The following is a 20,036-nucleotide window of genomic DNA, read 5'->3' as shown; positions in this document are numbered from 1 at the left end:
TGTCCATCCTTGTGTCAATATCACTGTCTTAATTACTGTAGCTTTATAGTAGCAACATTAAGTGATTATAGCTTCCAATAATATGATCAGAAGGCAAATGCTCAAAGCCTGAATTTGAATCTTCTGAATAACTAAATTACGACTCTCATATATCCTACTGACACAAAAAAAAGGAGGGAAAAGAATACTTATAAAAAAGTTTAAAATCTCCTGGGTAGTTATGAGATGAGAATGAAGATCATTACTGCATTTTTAGTGTGATGTTTATTAGGGAACTGGATGCCTACTTTTCAAGTATGGGAAGAAGACAACAAAAAAATACAAAAGAACAAGTAGTAAATCTAAAATGGCACGGTATAAACCAAGTGCTCAACAAAGGAAGGGAAAGACAGGGTGGAGCAGTTAGCAAAGCCTTGGTAGAGGAAGAATCCATGAATTTGAACCCAAACAGGTCACTCTTAATGCAGAACATTAGAGACTTCATTTTTTGTTTCCTGTATCTCCTTAATGCATTAAGTCCATGATCATATCCTGCTGTTACTTCCTTAAATGTTTCTTCAATCTCTATAGTTTTCAAAACAGACTTACGGTTTGAATCTTGACTATACATCTGAATCATCTGGGAAACTTTTAAAAAATGATGATGCTCAAGCCTCTCCACACTAACAGAACCATCTGTGAGTGTGGGGGTCAAATCATCAGTGTGTTTAAACGCACTCCCACCTGATTCAAATGTAAAGCTGAAGCTGAGGACTGCTGAGTTAGTAGGTATGTTCAATCAGTGGTTCTCAACTGTGGATAGGATACTGTCACATAAAATAAAGGACATGTTGGTTAAATTTTTTTCAGAAAAAAAAAAAAAAGTGACCTTAGGGGAAACTTGGCCACTTTTAGAGAAATTTTTGTCATGACCAGGGGTTGCTACTGGCATCTAGAGGATGGAGGCCAAGGATGCTGCTGAACATCCTATAACACACATGGACAGGACAAACAATTATCTGGTTCAAAATGTCAATAGCGCTGAAGTAGATAAATTCTGCTTTGGAGTAAGAGAACCAGTCCTAAGAAGAGGAAATAGAGTCTGGAACTAAAAGCAGAACTTTGTTCAAATGTAAGGATTATATTGAGGGTTCAAGTGACAGAAGCCCAAGAAATGAGTTTTAAACCTGAAGTTAGAGAACTACTGTGTAAAGTGTAAGATCTGTAATTGAATTTTTAGATACATTTCAGTAAATTTGCAAAGAAATTCAGAGCATGCAGAGTTCAAGGGAGTGAACTCAGAAGTTTATCTATGAAATGTGGCAGCAGTATTAGTTAACCTGAAGTCAAATCCCGCAACTCTTTGATATTTTTAATCGCTTAATAAACTTCTTGATAGTATGAAGAGTCTCTCTATACGTATGTAAGTCACAGCCAAATTCCAGCACTGGGTCCTAACACTAGCTTGTGTAATCTGATAAATGTTCCTGTTTTTTCATTCTATTATAAAAGGATAGAGGTGGGTCAGGTGATCTGAAAGAGCCCTTTCAGCATTTATCTTCTATAAATTCTTCTCAAAATGCAAATTTCACAACAAAAACATATTTTCAGTGATAGGTCTAAAATCAATTTCAATGGCTCAGTCTTACTTTAAAAGGTAGCAAACTTCTGTTTAAGACAATCAATTTTACCAGTTCTTCCTTTACAGGGTCCTAATCAAACGAATGTGATGAAACTGATAACCTGCAATATTTTCTTACTGCAGTACATAAAAGTTAAACTATTTTCTACTAGGATTAGTAAGAATCCCTTGGATTATATATCCCAAAACTAAATCTGCTTAAAACATTTCAAGGAATATAAAATTTTAACTGGCAGTTACCGCTTCTTAAAAGCTTTGTTTTTGCAAATCCTGTTACAAATCAAGATGAGAAAAGGAGCCCCACCACTCTTTACCCTACCCCTGATATAATCCAGTACACAGCCACAGCCATCAATAGGAAGTATGCTTTTCAACCAGTGATGGCATTTCAAAACTGTTAAAGCAGAGGGTGAAATTTCAAGGAACATGGCTTAAAGAATGGTGCAAGGTCAGAAATGCCTGAATAAGCAATACGCACACTGAAATGAGTGGTGAAAGGCAGTGGACCAAATAATTCTTTTTGTGGGAGACGTCCTTTGCATTAGGTATTTAGTAACATCTATGGCCTGTACCTACCGGATGCCTATAGCACTCACCCACTGCAAGCTGTAACAATCAAGAACTCTCTCAACATTGCCAAATTTCCCCTGGGGGCAAAACTGTCCCAATTTACTATGCAAATGCTATGCAAACAGGCAATCTATAATTATGCACAGTAAGGAGGAATCTCACATTGCTGAGTGAAGGAAACCAGAGTGAACATGGTATATATGATTTCATATATATATTAAGCATCAAAACAGAAAATCAACTTATACTGTACGAAATCAGGATAGTGGTTGTTTGTACTAGGGATAAGGGGAGGAAGTGCCTGAAAAGGAACAGGATGAGCCTCTGAGGTGCCAGTAATGTTCTGTATTGATCTAAGTCCTCCTTACATAGATGAAAATTTATTGAGCATTTATACTTAACAAAGTTTTGTTTTTTTTCCCCCCAAAACACTATGGGAGTCACTACTTTATCTTCTTTGTAACGAATGAGAACATTGTAGGTCTTACTCTGTGAATCGTAAGCAAAACTCATTATCAGGCTACATATTAATTAAGCAAAGAATTTTAAATAAAGTTATAAACTAAAGTTGGTCATCTTCATGTGTTCATTTAAAACAGGCATTTAATTTAAAAAAATACAGAAAAATCCATTTCAAATAATTCATTTGGCAGAAGTTATTTGTTCTCCTGAGATTTATTTCTATTCCTATTGACAAAAAAACAAATCAAAGATGAATCTGAGTTTACTACTACTACTAAGTCACTTCAGTTGTGTCTGACTCTGTGCGACCCCATAGACGGCATCCCACCAGGCTCCCCCGTCCCTGGGATTCTCCAGGCAAGAACACTGGAGTGGGTTGCCATTTCCTTCTCCAATGCATGAAAGTGAAAAGTGAAAGTGAAGTTGCTCAGTTGTATCCAACCCTCAGTGACCCCATGGACTGCAGCCTATCAGGCTCCTCCGTCCATGGGATTTTCCAGGCAAGAGTACTGGAGTGGGGTGCCATTGCCTTCTCCAATTCTGAGTTTAAAATGTTGTAAAAACAAGTTCTGTCTGCCATGAGGCATTTCTGTAAACTACTGCAGTTTCTATATGTTGTTAAAATTAGAGAAATAGACTTAGCAGCTGAGTCATAGTTTTGTCTGAGAATAAAACACTTATCTGTCTCGCCAAGGAGTTAAGAATTACTTTTTACTATTATATAAAGTTGAGATTCAAATTCTTTTATATGTAAACATGTAGTATTATTCTTATTCTTTTTCTGCACATACATTTCAAAGTAATACTCAGACTGGTACCAGGACACTTGACAAGTAATAAAGAAAAAAAAAATTTTTTTAAGTTAAATCTACACTGAATCCAGAATTCTCAACTGCATTTATTTAAAAAAAGAAAAAAACTTTAAGAACTGTATTTTAAAAAGACTGCAAAAAAAAAAAACAAAACACATATGATCACAGCCAAATGTATGATTTATTTTTGGAGAGGTATAATTAAAAGTGAGGTTTTTCCAATTAAGGGAAGAAGTAACAATATGAGATCATACCCTGGTTACATGTTAATTATCACATTTTGTACAATGTGGATGTGCTCAACATGTATTTAATGATAGTATGAGTATTTGAAATTTAAAAATTATAAACCCTTGCCAATATTGTAATCCATAATGTTGAAATAAATACCTACAACAGAGTAGGAAGCCTTTGACAATGCTTGTGGATCATCCCAAATGTTACAAGCATAAGATCAAATTAATTGACCCTACTGCTAGTTTCCACTTAATTTCTTCATAATATGGCTGTCTGGTGTAGCATTAGTGAAGATACTCCCTACAACCACATGGGTACCCCAGAGACTGTGACGAATCACTTTACAGCAGCCAAGATCATCAACAGAGAATCCTAAATGTCGATAGCGTTCATCTGTCTCAAAAAGAGTGTTGTTTGTATATGGTCCAAAAAACTGGAAGAAATAAAAAATGATGTCATATTTTTATTAACAAGAAAGATAATGGAGTAATAATTTTTATGTAAACATGAACACAGATCTGTATAAATACTGCAAATATTTAAAAGGTCAAATAAGAAATAAAAGGGTCACATGTAACACCTAACTGCCCTAAAACCTCTCCCCTCAATACCTGTGTACTATGGAAATGTGAAATGAATGATCTAGCAGACTGCACGTTATCTAGAACCAAACGTATAACTTCACATGACCTTTAGAGATGAAATAAGTCTTAGGCAATCATATGGTTCACCTTTGTAGTTTTTAAGATAAGAAAACTATAGCCCAGGGTATTTTTCATTTCTAGTACTCACTAAATCTTAACCTCAAGAAGAAACAATATATATTTCTATCTTAAGATTAAAATAAATTTTATCACTATTTGTAACTGAAAGACATACACAGAATTTAAAATGTGACATAGTGGCTCATTATTTTTTTTAAAGTATAGCTTTATAAATGTTGATTTCCAAAAAGTTACTTTTAAATATTTCTTTACCATCCAAATTTTCTTAATTCTAAAAATAACTTTCTTCCTTAATGAAACTACTGAATGCTAATTTTTAACTAACAGTAAGCACACTAATTCAATGTAATTTGAATAATGTCTATTAGTAAGGATGGAAAAAATAAATTTTGAAATTATTTTTAATAAAAAAATTTAAAGTGATGGAGAAGTTTAACCAGGAGTGACAGAGGTCCCTCAAAGTTGTGAATTCAATTGATTCGTGGTACTTCTGTGCATAAAATTGTGAAGTTTTCAAGAAGTCCTAAATGATTTATTTTTACCTAGGCTATAATTATAGAAAAATAATTCCTACTTCAAATTACATAATCTGGCTTTCAAAATGTATTTAATTACTCACTGCCAAACCAGATGATGGGTCAATAAAGTCAGCCCAATAGCCTTCAGCTCGGAGGGCATAGCAAATTTCCTTAGCACCGCTGATGAACTGCATAGAAAAAGACACAAATACTATGCTCAAGATAGCATCACTACAGACTGTTTTATTTTTCAGTAAATTTTTAAAATAAATATCTTTTGCCTCAGATAGAGAATACAAGATTAATAAAAAATTAAAACTAATGATAAATTAGGACTTATAGCCTTAAGATTATTTTCACCAGTCTAAACGATTAATGTTAATGTAACACTTTGATTTTTTTTAAGTCTAAATTGTACATTTTTTCTTCTAAATTATTTGTTTTAGGAACTATTTCTAATCACTTTTGTGCTATTAACCCCCAAATTTGTCAAGGATTATAAACTACAGTTGCTATTTTATATTACTATGGAAATTTCGAAATAAGGTAAGAAAGGGAAAACAAAATAGTCATAATGAAAAGATCTGAACCATTCATTAATTTGAATGGCAGTTGTTTAAAAACAGGTACTTGTTTGTATGTCCTTCAAAAATACACCTATCCAGTCACATAGTCATGAAATATTTCTGACAAGGCACATGAAAATAAGATAAAAAGGATAGATTGGGTACAGGGCTGGACAGCATACTTACTTTTCACTATATGCTTCTCTATTTTTCTATGTAGTGTATAAATAATACAGACCATGTACATGCATTACCTATTCAAAATCCTGTGATGTTAACTCCTATGATGCAAAGACTAGCTCTACCAGAACTCTAAGCAGTGAAAAAGACAACAAATATTAGAACCAGATTAGAATGTTAAAAAAGGACAGACTGTAAGTGTTTAAAAACAAGGGCACAATTCCACTTCCAGTCTTAATAGAGTAACAGTTATCAAACTTGCCACCTGCTGAAAACTATAAAAATGACTAAAATACATGATGCAACTGTTTTCAGACACTGAACAACAGGCAGACACAAAACTGTAGTCTTCAAGAGAAGGGAAACAAGTAAGGTGATCCCCATATACACTCTAGCCTTCTGTCTGGGGACACTTTCCTGTTGCAGGACAAAGAAGTGGAGCCCAAGCAAAGTGACAGTGTCACTGAGCTGAGGCAGAGGAAGCAACAGGTCTGGACTGCTGAATCATCTGACTTTGTGGGGTAGGGTGCTGGAGAAGAGGCTGATGCACAACAGGGTTTCAAAGCAGGCTGTAGAACAGTCTTTCCTGGTTCAGTGGCCTCATGCTGAGCTGTGCAGACACAGGGTGAGATTCCTTGAGGTCTAGCAGAGTGCCAGCTGCAAGGCTGCAGCTGAATAGTGTTATCAGGGGTCATACAGTGCTGGGGAACATGAATTTCAGGCCCACCCCGAGTGATGAGACCTCACTGAGCATCTCTGGCATTCAGCTGGTTGAAAGTCCAAGCTAAAGTTAGGCACATGGGCCATACTCTAAATAAGGGATGAGGAAGTAATAGTCAGAGGGCCATCAAACTGAGTGGCTGCCTGTTTGTATAAATACAGTTTTGCTGAAATGAAGCCATGCCTATTCATTTATATATTGTCTATGGTTTCTTAGGGATTCCCTGGTGGCTCAGACAGTAAAGCGTCTGCCCGCAATGCAGGAGACCCAGGTTCGATCCCTGGGTCAGGAAGATCCCCTGGAGAAGGAAATGGCAACCCACTCCAGTACTCTTGCCTAGAAAATTCCATGGATGGAGGAGCCTGGTGGGCTACAGACCATGAGGTCGCAAAGAGTTGGACACGACTGAGTGACTTCACTTCACCTTATATGGTTTCTTTAACAATACAAGGGTAAAACTGAGTAGTTGAGAACCTATGACCTAAAAAGCTTAAAAAGCTACCATCTGGCTCCTTAGAAAAAGTTTATTGATCCCTCCTATAGATACACAACCTAAACTAACCTATGTTCTCTAAAAACAGGCGTATCTCATTTTTTGGACTTCATTGTACTTCGCAGATAACGTGGTTTTACAAGTTGAAGGCCTGTGGCAACCCTGTGTCCAGCAAGTCTATTGGTGACATTTTTCCAGTAACATTTGCTCACTTCATGTCTCTGTGTCACATTTTTGTAATTCTCTCAGTATTCCAAACTTTTTCTCTATTATTATATTTATGATGATCTGCAGTCACTGACCTTTACTGATGTTTTACTACTATGACTCATGGAAGGCTAAGATGATGGTCAGCATTTTTTAGCAACAAAGTATTTTAAAATTATGGTATGCATTTTTTAAGACATAATGCTATTACACGTTTAATAGACTACAGTATAACATAAACATAACTTTTATATACACTGGGAAACCAAAATATCCATGTAACTCACTTTATTGCCATATTAGCTTTATTGTGATGGAGCCGAACCAGCAATATCTCCAAGATATGCCTAAACTCTTGTAAACTAATGAAAAAATTTAAAAATACTGTATTCTTTAGGTTATCTATGTAATATTTGCACTTACTGCTGTATTTCATTAATCCTCACAATTCTTAAAAAGCAGGAAAACTGAATATGGTCTAGAAAAGTCATTAAAATTATGTATCAATGTAATAAGACATATACAAAAACTACAAGGTGAACAAAACAACGTATTTAAATGTTTGCAAAGATTAAGAATGCCAAATGACCACAGAAAGAACCAGTTTAAACGTTTATCTTATTCTGCTCATCAGTAGGAAACACTGACATCTGCTGGAAAAAACTAGGATAGATTTAAACCACAAAAGATAAAATATCTACTTGGACAGTAAAGTCATGTGTGATCCTAAAATAATCACTAACATATCTAAAATAGAAAGAGATGTTTTCTTTTCCATAAAAAATAAAATAGCTTTAGTCACTATAAAATTAAAAATCACATGAAAAAGTATAGTGCCATTTCAAAAACCTGAAAATTGGTTATAGAAAACTGAGTTATATCTATACTGGGGTCAGTATCAAGTGAGGCTCAGAATCTTAGACGAATCAAAAAGTAGGACTTACAATGCAATGTACATGTGAGAGCAAACTCTCCAGCATCTAAATGATAGTGATGATAAACTACTCCTGGTCTTAATATATAAGCAGAAAATGTTTACTGAGTTATTGGATATTTAAATTTCAACTCATCAAATTCAGATCTTCTAAAAATCAGAGATAATGTCTTATGCCTCTCTATAACTTCTTTGTTAAGCATGTAATTTGCTCCTGACTTAATTACTACCTGGAATTTATTAGCAAAGCTATATTTGGGACATTTAAGTGTGAAGTCATTATCATAAAATACTTTGTTAAGTATGTAAACAATATTTTTATAAGTTGTGAGAACCATACATCCAACACTAAAGAAAACATTAAAAAACTCCCAATATTATTCTGCATGTAAATTAGTAAAGAGAATTTTTTCAACTGTAGTTAAGTAAGCTAATCTTAACTTGTCATACATACAAAGGAATCAAACTCATATAATTTCTAAATATGAGATTTTAAGTTACCACTTATTTCTCAGGTTGATAAAAATGAAAAATAATGCTAATATCCAGGGTAAGAGTAACAGCCTATATACTAGGATGATCTTTTTGGTGGACAAATTGACAGTATATATTATAACTTAAATATATCCCTTGATTTAGCAATTCCCTATTTAGGAATATGTAAATATGGGCATAAAAATAAATGTACAAATATATTCACTGCCTATAAAAGCAAAAGTTTGATTTTCAACTTACAAAAGGCTAAAAATTTTTTTAATAATTTAAAAAATTTATGGTTTGCCCATGTAATCTAATATTATACAGATTTTACAAAGAATGAAATATAATCTATGTGAAATGTGAAGGAAAGGTGTCAAAACATATTTTCTAGTTAAAAGCAATGGATGGGAAAAATGTGGGTATGTACAACTATTATATTATTATTGTACTGTACACTGTTTACACTATGAAGAAGAATTAGGTAATTTTCACTTTTTACTTGACATGCTTAAGAGACAGAAAGAGACATGGAGGGAGAGAACAGGATAAGAGAGGAGACAGGGATGGGTATGAAGAGTTAATTTTACATTTTTGTTGTTTACTGCATTTCCAAACTTCCTAAGATAGACATAAATTAAAAAAAAAAAAAACTGAGGAAGTACTGGACAGAATATAAATTTTTCAGATACTAAAACAAACAAACATAAAAAACCCTGGCATTTTTATTTTCAGAAAACATGTACATTTTTTAAATACTGACATACATTAGGAGAGAACTAATAATAGTAAGAAAAGACAGCCGTCATTTTAAAACAGTGTTTACTGTTGTTTAAATAAGATTATAAAACTAAACAGTCAGCAGTTGAAAGAATTACCTTTTCTAAGAGCACTTCTCTTTCATTTTCTACCTCCTCACTCCAAACAGTCATATCATTCTTAGTTTTCTGTGTTACGGTCAGAATCATTAGTTTGTTGGTGGCTACTTCTGGAAACAGTGATTCAAAATCTATAAATAAGAATAAAATTCCAGGAAAAAATTATTTGTTTTTTTTTGAAAAAAGAAACAGTGCATAAAACACTTTAGAAAAATGATGATTAAGTCAAATCATTATGGTACCAAGTTAGGTTTATAAATGCATATTGTTTTTTAAAAGGATGAACTAAATTTAGTTTTGGTTTACTTCTGTTCTTTTTGGATGAACCAAAAATATACTGCCAACAATTCCAAAGAGTAAGTTGGGTTACATGTTGTTAATCTTGGAATTAAAAAAAAAGTTTATTATTAAGATTTTCCTCAGTAATCACCTGGGAGTAGGATGACTTTAGGGAAAAAGTTAGTGAAAATTCGACTAATCCTGTCTAATGGCAGCATGAGGTCAGATGTCAGGGGACATCTGCTAGTCTTTTCCTTGGCCAGGCAATCATCATTTCCAGTGAGACATGTTAAGGAGTACATTTTTCAACATTTAAATTAGTGACATAATCTGACACACACTAGTGTAAAAATGAATAAAGCACAACACACCTCTTCGCAGCAACTCTGGACATGTTTGGATTGCACATTCTACTTTGGCACTTTCAAAGTAAGTTTCTGCACTGTTAATTTCTTGTTCAACAGGTGCATCATTACCCTTTAGGGGAGTAAGAAATATAGATAAACAAAATCTGGAGTTCAAATAAAATATCCTGCCCGTTATAAACCTGTTTGTAATAACATAGAAAGCTTTTTGAATAATCTTAACCTAGCTGGTGATCAGGTAATAATCAGTGTATTCTTACATATTCAAACTTTTCTCTATGATGAATGTAATTTGAGAATTTTTTTAAAATGTTGAGTTAAAAAAAAAAAGGAATATATACCTTCTGATATCCTAGACTTAATAGGAGTCGGTTAAAAAAGTTAAAAATGCCATGATTGTATCTTATAATGTTACCTCTTCTGATATTTTGTTATATCTGATTATCCTTTCTTTTGTTCTGTAAAATGGGCATAAGTACACACTATTACAAAACAACATGATTAAATATATAATCTCTCCAACAGGAAAAGCCTAGAGGCTCTTATTCAACTGAAATTTAATGGGTGCCTATTATACATCAGCCATTACAACAGGAGCAGACACTACAATGGTAAAAATCCAGTCTTCACTCTCAGGTATATAAGGGTTAGTAGAAGAAAAACAGCATGAACAAATAAATGCAATCCAATATGAAAAGTGCTACACAGTTGTGAAGGAAGTCTTCTGGAAGTATAAATGGGGAAGAAACTTGCTTTGTTGGGAGAAATCAGGAAAGGTTGAAATCACACTTGAGTTACATGTTAAAATATGTGTCTGACATATAAAAGAATGGACAGAATACAGATTAAGAATCCCAAAGGAAAAAAAAATAGTCTAGCAAGAAATAATAGTGCAAAGGCATGCAATGGTCAAAGAGAACGGTATAATTTTCAAAAAATGAAAAGTATGCTGTGATTACAATGTAGAAGGAATAGGAAATCGTGGGAGGTAAGGTGAGAAAAGGATCGAAACTATGGAAATCCATTTATGCCACATTACAAAATTTTGATTTTGATTTTAAATTAAATAGTATTAATAAATTATCCTTATTTTACATATAAAGAAACAGTCTCAGAAAGGTGAAATAACTTTCTCAAGGTCACGAAACTAATTATCAATAAATAAGAGTTAATCTCTGTATACAGACTTATCCTATCTCCACAGTCCATGCTACTATAATGCATCTAAAAACAGAGGTAAGATAAGGAGGTGCTGAACTCTAATAGTATTAGTGAGAACTAAAGTGACACAAATTTAAGGGCTACTTTCAGAGATGAAAGCAATGTAACTGTCACTATATATGGGGGAATGATGAAAAGAGGAGGCAAGGTTGTCACTGTAATCTTTACTTTAGGGAAGTGCGAGGATGACTAAATCACTTATATGACTGACAACATGGGAATAAAGACATTGAGAGAAAAAAGGACTCATTCAGTGCTAGACGTGTACTAGTCCTAATTTTGGTACTTCTGAGACATCCAGATAAAGATATTTGGCAAGTAATACAGAACCAGCAATGTCAGAAACAGAAAGTTAGGAAATATGAAGACAGAGCCTATGGAGAAAGCTGAGGACTTAAGTGACCAGGGAGCAAGTCAAAGGAAAAATGAAGAACAGACATTTGGGAAATATCATATAACTGGTGAACAGAGGAGCCAAGAAGACTGAGAAGGAATTATCTGAGAGAAAAAGGGGAGGTCAACTGTGTTCCAGTATTAGGTTATTGATATAACCCATAACTGTGAGGGGTTATCACTTTTAATAATATCGTTTTGATCAAAATCTTCACCTGAAACTACACAGAAATATGAAAAATGGTAATGATCAGGGGTTTTGACAAACTCTGAAATGCATGTAACTTCCCATTTGAGTGAACAAGGATGCAATACTAGTTTTAAAAACCGGTTCTAAAAAACTCATAAAAAACCTCTCAGGAACTGTTTTTACAAAACCTATTTAAAAATTCTACTTTTTAGTTTACTATATCTGAAGAATTTTAGAGATCTCAAAATTTTTTTAAGTTTCTAAATGGTTAGAGGAATATAAAGCTAGTTGGAATTTGGTCCATATATAGATTATAATTACTGTTTGTAAAAATGAAAAAAAGAAAATCTAAATTTCCAGTTACAGAAATTAAGTTATTTATGTTTACAATAAATATTTATTTAAAAAGATATTTTGAAGAATTAATTACCTAAGAGACTGCAATGTGAAAAATTATATAGCAAAACTAGGTATAGGACAATACCAAGGTTTTAAAAACTAGACATGCTTTTTCTGTATATAATGGACTTAAACAGATTTTTTTTTAACTTTTTCAATGAAAATAATATGCTTATAGTTATCAGAAATATAGCTTTAATAATTAGAATACAGAATAAATGATACTAACAACATACCTGAAATTCATTCACATATTGTGCCATAACAAACTCATGTCTTTCACTCGATAAAGGTTCTGCTAGAACATCAGGTAAAGTTTTATGAACCTGGCTTTTCTTCTGTGATGCCGTCCCGTTGAGGTGACAGTCAAAACCTATGTTCCCAGGAAGCTGGAATCTCTGATCCTGAGGTCCAAATGGTCCCATAGTTTCATCAGGCCAAACCGTTCGAGAGCCTGAAGAGGAACAACAAAATGAACCATTTTCTCCTTACAACCTAAGTGCACTGGTAGACTGAAAGAATGTGAAAGAATGTTGTTCTTCCAATAAGGTTTTTTTTTTTTTACCTAAACAATAGATCTTTGAAGTTTGCTTTACTGGTTGAATATGTTAGTTGGTTTCATGTTATATCCAAATCACTAGTTGAAGAAACCAGCTGCCAACTCATAGTTAATTTCCTTATTAGGGAACGGATTCAATAAAGTATTATAATCCATACTATGGAATTCTTTTTTTTCTGGCTTCGCTGTGTGGCTTGTGGGATCTCTGTTCCCCAAAAAGGAACTGAACCCAGACCATGGCAGTGAAAGCCTGGAATCCTAACCATTAGACCATCAGGGAACCTCCGTATGTAATTCTTAACGGTCATTAGTAAATCTCTACATATGGTGAAAGAAGTTCACAGGATAAATGACATTAAAAGAAAAAGCTAAATCCAAGAACAGTATACGTGACATTTATTTTACATGCTTATAGTAATGCTTTAAATATAGAAAAAAAAACAACTTGAAAGTAAAGATACCAGACTTAATAGTGGTTACCCTTGGGGTGTGTTGTGTATGTTAATTGCTCAGTGGTGTTCGATTCTTTGTGACCCCATGGACTGTAGCCCGCTAGGCTTCCCTGTCATGGGATTCTCGAGGCAAGAATACTACAATGGGTTGCCAGTTCCTTCTCTAGGGTATCTTCCTGACTCAGGGATCGAACTCAGGCCTCCCATCCTGCAGTCAGATTCTTTACCATCTGAGCCACCAGGTAACCCTTGGGGAGGGGCATTCAACTGCTGTTACCTGGTGGCACAAAACATTAATGGACTGGAAAAAATTCTGTACCAACCAAAGTGACATAATGCCCTGTTTACCAGTCACATGCATGAATATGGATTAAATACTTACAGAATACACATTACTTTATTCCTATAAAATTAAAAAAAATCCTAACGTGAAAAATTAAGAAAGATCCAGAAAAAAGTAACTTAGAGAATCAAATGAAGAAATACTCAGAGTAGGAATTTTGTTCAGAGAAAGGAAAGGATGGCTGCAGACTTTAGTTGGCAATAAAAGTATTTATAAATATTCTGCCAGAACTAAGTGACTAAAAATGGTCATGTCATTACGGCTGCCCCTATGTGACGCCCATATCTCTCTTCCATACCTATGACAGACATTACCTATCAACCTATGTGACGCCCGTATCTCTCTTCCATACCTATGACAGACATTACCTATCAACCTATGTGACGCCCATATCTCTCTTCCATACCTATGACAGACATTACCTATCAATTATGGAACTTTTCCCTGCTGAACCCAGACACTGTCACATAATTCTCAACCCAAACACTCTAGCCCAGCACACATCTCAAACTATTAAGTATTTAAGAATCATCTGAGAACTTCTCAAAATGCAGATTCTGATTTACCAGATCTGAAGTGGGGCTCAAAATTCGTTTCTAACCAGTCCCAGATGATGCTGATGCTACACCATGCCATGCTATACTGGTCTGCAGATCACAGAGTGATAAGGTCTAGATAGCTACCAATGACCGACTGGAGTCAGTTCACAACCTAAAACTTACCAGCTGTTCTGAACAACATGGGTTTTATATATTATTCAGATCTGGGTCTTCAAATAAATACTCAATATTAATATTGGATATGAGCATATTTTCAAATGTTTACTGGTCATTTAGGTTTTCTCTTACAGAAATAGCCTGTTAAAACTCATTTTTGAAATTTTTGTTTGGTTTTCTACTGGGTTTTTTCCTACTGATCTACAAAAATTCTTTATATAGTTCTCCCTAGGTATTCACAAAGCAGTGCTTCCTGGACCCTCATGGATATCAAAATCTGCATATGCTCAAGTCTTTATATAAAAAGGGTATAGTTCAACTGACCTTTGAGCAACTCAAGAGTTAGTTGTTCAAACCCTGCAGTCACAAATCTGAGTATAATTCATAGTCAGTTCTCTGCTTAGTCATCTCCACATCCTCAGAGTCAAGGAACCGAGAACTGTGTAGTACTGTAGTTAGTTATTATTGGGAAAAAACCCTGTGTATAAAACAGATATGCACAGCTCAAACCCATGATGTTCAAGAATGAACTGTATGTGCATATATGTAACCTATGTACATCCTCCTGTATACTTTAAATCATCTCCAGATTACCTATAATACCGAACACAAAGTAAATGATATGTAAATAATTGCTGGCACATGGCAAATTCAAGTTTTGCTATTTGGAACTTTCTGGAATTTCCCACCCCCTCAAATATTTTCAATCTCTGATTGGTTGAATCTGACGATGCAGAACCCATGGACAGGGAGGCCAAGCTGTATATTCACAATACAAACCCTTAACTATTCTGAGTGACAGACCTTTCATTTATGATAGATATATGTTTAGCCTTCAGATCAAGAAAACTGAGGAATACTCAGAGATGGGGTTAGAAAACTGAGGCAAGAAAACTAGGGGAGGCTCTGCATGCCCAAGTGAACTAACATTACACTGTAAGTAATGTACTGAATGAAAAAAGGATTCATGGGCAATCACTTCAGAATACATTAGGTAAAGTTTCTAAGAGCCCTCCCTTAGTATTTTAGTGTGCTTTATAAACCTCTAAGATAGGACTTTGGCATAAAGCAGTTCTCAAAGTTAACTAATTACAGAACTTAAAAAAATTGTTTTTTTTTAGATCTTGCACAATGATTCAGTTTGTGGATAGTTTAGGAATGGCTACTGAAAGCAATGGGAGATATTTGAGGCTTATGATGGAAATGTCATGATTTACAGTATTTTAGAATGATTCATGTGATATAGTGGTGTGCAAGGTGGATAAGAAAAAGCAGACTCATTTAATAAATACTCGTTAGTAAAAAGTGATGGCTACATTTAGGAAATTCAGCAGAGTGGCAAGAAGTAGTAACATAGTTTAATAGGATCCAAAGAAGATTTGTTTCAGGGAAGACTGAGTGTGTCTGAATACAGATTAGAAAAACACTAAAGTTGAAGAAAGTAAGTTGTAGAAACCAGTATTCATTCATTTTTTTTTTTTTAAGTATTGTAACTTTCTGGCATAAATATTTAGGCAGAGCTCTGATTTACTTTCAAAGGGATAACCTCAACTTTAGAAGATCAGTAAAACTTCAAGAAGAAATATTTCAGGAAACGTAACAAATGTTATGAAACAATTGTAAGTAAAGAAAAAATAAGTTTCACTTACAGATATCTGGAGGTGCAGTGGCCACATGAGACTCATCAGAACCTGAAGATCCTGCAGTTGAAAAGGCTCTGGGATTGACAACCCTTTTAACTAAAGAGCAAAATCCTGGGAGATAGGAAATCAGTCTGGCTCTGTTACAGAGCACCTAAGAATGACACAAAACCCCAAATTATTCTGGATGTAAATGTTGTACTAACACAGACAATCTCGGGCATATCCTCACATTGCAATGTTCTTTTAAAACCAACACTGATTCTACTGTTATTGAGCACCTGCCATAGAATGAGTATCACACATATTTATAATTTAAAAAATAAACACAAATATTAAAAGAAAAAAAAGTACTAAGTTATTTGGGTAAAAATATATGGCTTTCCTAGCAAGGCCAGAATCAAGAGTGCCATACAGAAAGAACAGGAACTTTGAAAAGTTGCCCTATTCAGCAGCAACACTAAAAAAGTGGCACAGCTAGTAAGATTCTTCTATTCTCAAAATAAAGAACTTTCAAAACCTCTCCTAGAAAAAAAAAAATCCTACTTACTTTCACACTCTTCTTTTACTACTATTAGATTGTACTGATTATCTCCTATGCTATCTTTCTCTTGATTTTATGGCAATGTCCACTTTCCTCCAGTTTAGCAAACATCTTCATGATAACTTTTCTGCTCCTATGTTCATTTGCTAGACTCAGGTCAGTTACAATATGAATGTGTGGACATCTTTCATGTATAAACTTTAATCAAAATAGCTGAGTCAGAATAACTTAATGCAGGGGTTGGCAAACTATAGCAGGCTGTAGCCTTGTGTCTGTTCTGGTGAATACAGTTCTATTGCAACACTGCCACACACATTTATGTATTGTCTATGGCTGCTTTCATGTCATAATTGCAGAGTTATTTCAGAGACTCTGGCCTACAAAGCCTAAAATATTTGCTACCTGGCCCTTTATATTTAAAAACACTGCTGACTCTTAGATTAGTGGAAAACACGTAAGAACAAATACCATACCATCTGTGAAATTCTACTAAAAGATTCGAACAATTAAGAGATCTTTGAGGTCATAGGAAAAGTTTCATGGGAGGATATACTGGGTTGTGAAGAAACAGAAATTTAGGTACTCATTTCAATGAAGGCCTTTCAGGAAGAAAGGTATGGAGGTTGTTTTCAAAGAGTGACAGGTTCACTGAAGGTGGACATAAAGTAATGCAGTAAAGAACAGGCTTAAAATTTAACTAATGAGCAACTATAAAAGGCTTTATACTTTGTGACACAGACAGTAAAGGGCCTATTACAAAAAGATAATAAATCAGAATTTTAACCTGTAGGCAGGGAGGAAGAGAGTTAACTGATAAAAATAAAGGATGTTTTAAGGACTGTACAACTAAGAGTAGTGGGGAGAAAGGAGTGGGATTAGAGAGGAGGTATGAAAACTAGTTACCAGGAGGCTGAAGAACTCTAGCCAATTGATACTTTGGAATCACTTTTTCCCTTTCATATAGTATTCTGAAATCCAACCTGTGTGTTCTCTGACTGGTCTTTCTACCTCTCTGACAGAATTTCTTACTAATTTTATCTTCCCTTCTCTTATTCCACTTTTCAGTCACACAAAAATACCTACCCAACATTTCCATATTTCTGTCTTTTATACTGCCATAAGATTTCTTCCACTAAAATGCCCTTTTCCTTCTCCTCTTAGGCCGGACAAATTCCAACTCCTTCTTCAAGATCCAGATAAACTGAACCTCCTCCAGATGTCTCCAAAATGCAAGGCCTGTCTCCAGAGCATTCTGTCCACCTGAACATTTAAACATCCTCCCCTGGCCCTACAGTCTCATCATTAGGTTATTACTTAATGTATCATGGGCTTCCCTGGTGGCTCAGAGGTTAAAGCGTCTGCCTCCAATGCGGGAGACCCGGATTTGATCCCTGGGTCGGGAAGATCCCCTGGAGAAGGAAATGGTAACCCACTCCAGTATTCTTGCCTGGAGAGTCCCATGGACGGAGAAGCCTGGTAGGCTACAGTCCACGGGGTCGCAAAGAGTCGGACACGACTGAGCGACTTCACCTTCATCTTAATGTATCATATTCAACTACAGGAATACAATTCTGGCTAACTGTTACCATGTTAGTCTTCCTAACACACAACTCTAATTAAATCACCAAAATTTAAAGAATAAAGTCCAAATTACCAAGTGTATCATTCAAAACTCTTTGCTGGTGGTTTAGTTGCTAAGTCGCATCCGATTCTTTGTGACCCCATGGACTGTAGCCCACCAGGCTCCTCTGTTCCCAAGCAAGAATACTTGAGTGGGTTGCCATTTCTTACTCCAGGGGATCTTCCTGACCCAAGGATGGAACTCGAGTTTCCTGCTTGGAAGGAATATTCTGTACCACTGAGCCACCTGGAAAGCCCCAAGACTCTTGTTACTTCATCCCAAATCCACAATCCAACCTTATTTCCCACTCATCTTTTTCACACATCTTACATTCAGGAAGACAGAAATGACTTCTTGATTTCTGAAGGGGGATTGGGGGGGCAGGGGGTGTCTTTGAATATACCTGTTATGGGTGAGATTTAGATAATCTCACCCATCTTTTAAAATTCAAATGCTTCTCTGATTACATGAACCCAAACCCCCACTTTCCCCTCTCCACAAAGCTTTGAATCTGTATTGTACCTCTGTGTGACTTTTAAAATTAGTTTCTACTCTTACTGTATTAGTTTTCATGTATGTTTTATGACCCCTATGCCACGAGGCGTTTAAGTAGTCACTGGACAGTTACCGTGAATAAATACCTCTGGCCTATGAGAATAATCTCTCGCTCTCATTTTCTAGTATTTGTAAGGTTACTTCCTATACTAAAACTGCTACAAAACCTTCAGTTTACCTACCCAAACAGAAACCGGCTTAAAAATAGATCCTAAGTATTTACAAAAATAATGCCTTTTAAAATTACCGAAAGGATGCTGGCACTGAATTTATTTCTCAAAAGGAATTTGCATAAATAAATAAAAGTATTGAGAAATATGTTTGTTTTCAAACTACCTTTAAGGCATATTGACCGAATTTCACACCCCTTGTTTCCCTTGACATTTTTGATTCATTAAGTACAAGAAACATTATGCCATCAATGCCATTATAATTAAACCCGTCCCTCCATTTCTTAACGAGTTCCCAAAATAATTTATTACTGTACTGCTTCTTAAGAGACTAATTTACTCACATTGGCCATTTCTGGCGGAAAGGGCAGACGGAAATTATCTTCCCTTTTGTAAAGTTATTCCTGGGAAAGGACAAAACAAAACAGGCCGGTGACGGATTAAGCTCTAACAACAGATCACTCGGGTAATGTCCACCATCGCCTACTGGGTGTCCCTTCTTCCGCGACAGGACCAAAGCCCAAGCTGTCCCCGGACCCCAGGAGACCGGAATTCGCCCCCTGCCCCCACAGGGCACAAGTCGCTGCCCACAGGAGGCCTTGCAATTCTCAGCCCGCCCGGTGTGTCTGCGGAAGACAACTCCGACTAGATCCGGGGGAGGAAAGAGGGCCTGTCCACCAGGATGGAGATCTGAGGCTCCAAGTAGGTATTTTAACACCGATCAGGGTTCTAAACAAGCTGTGAGCAAAGGTTCCAGCAAAGATGAAGGTTGAGGAAGCGAAAAAGATCCTAACGACAGACTGACAGGACGACCGGGGACAGCGACAGGGGCCCTGTGAGTATAGGGACAAAACCGAGAGCTGTGGCCAAAAGATGGGCAAATCTGGAGGGACTAACGAGTGCGGAAACGGTCCGTACCAGTCGCGGCCGCCACAGCCGCCTCCAGCGCTCCCAGGGCCGTACTCTTCCCGTCTTCAAAATGGCGGCGCGACGGCAGAGGGAGTAGCGCTGACGCTGGCAGTGACCAGACTGAAGAAGTTGCTCTCGAGCGCATGGATGGGAATGATCCTCGAGCCGATGCTGCGCACGCGCACGGGAGGCCCACGTAGCACCGCCCTTTCATTGGATAGTCCACCGCCCGCCCCCCCCCCCCGCCAAGTAGGGGAGGAAAGATGAGGTGTGGATAAT

At 35.9% G+C, this 20,036-nt stretch overlaps 1 protein-coding gene across 1 annotated transcript; it reads right to left on the bottom strand.

The window, feature by feature from the left end:
* Positions 1-3,627: 3,627 nt before the first annotated feature.
* On the bottom strand, positions 3,628-19,818 carry MMADHC (metabolism of cobalamin associated D). Its single transcript, NM_001034541.1, has 8 exons — positions 19,767-19,818; positions 19,193-19,252; positions 15,968-16,112; positions 12,485-12,702; positions 10,052-10,157; positions 9,402-9,532; positions 5,047-5,133; positions 3,628-4,135 (listed from the first exon to the last, which is right to left on the bottom strand). The coding sequence occupies exons 2-8, from the start codon at positions 19,199-19,201 to the stop codon at positions 3,941-3,943; spliced, it is 891 nt and encodes a 296-aa protein (NP_001029713.1). The 5' UTR covers positions 19,202-19,252; positions 19,767-19,818; the 3' UTR covers positions 3,628-3,940.
* Positions 19,819-20,036: the final 218 nt, after the last annotated feature.

The sequence above is a fragment of the Bos taurus genome, chromosome 2 (assembly GCF_002263795.3).
Source record: "Bos taurus isolate L1 Dominette 01449 registration number 42190680 breed Hereford chromosome 2, ARS-UCD2.0, whole genome shotgun sequence".
NCBI classification, from domain to species: Eukaryota; Metazoa; Chordata; class Mammalia; order Artiodactyla; family Bovidae; genus Bos; species Bos taurus.
The sequence above is the reverse complement of the archived record's forward strand: the minus strand, read 5'-3'. Positions and strand labels throughout refer to the sequence as shown.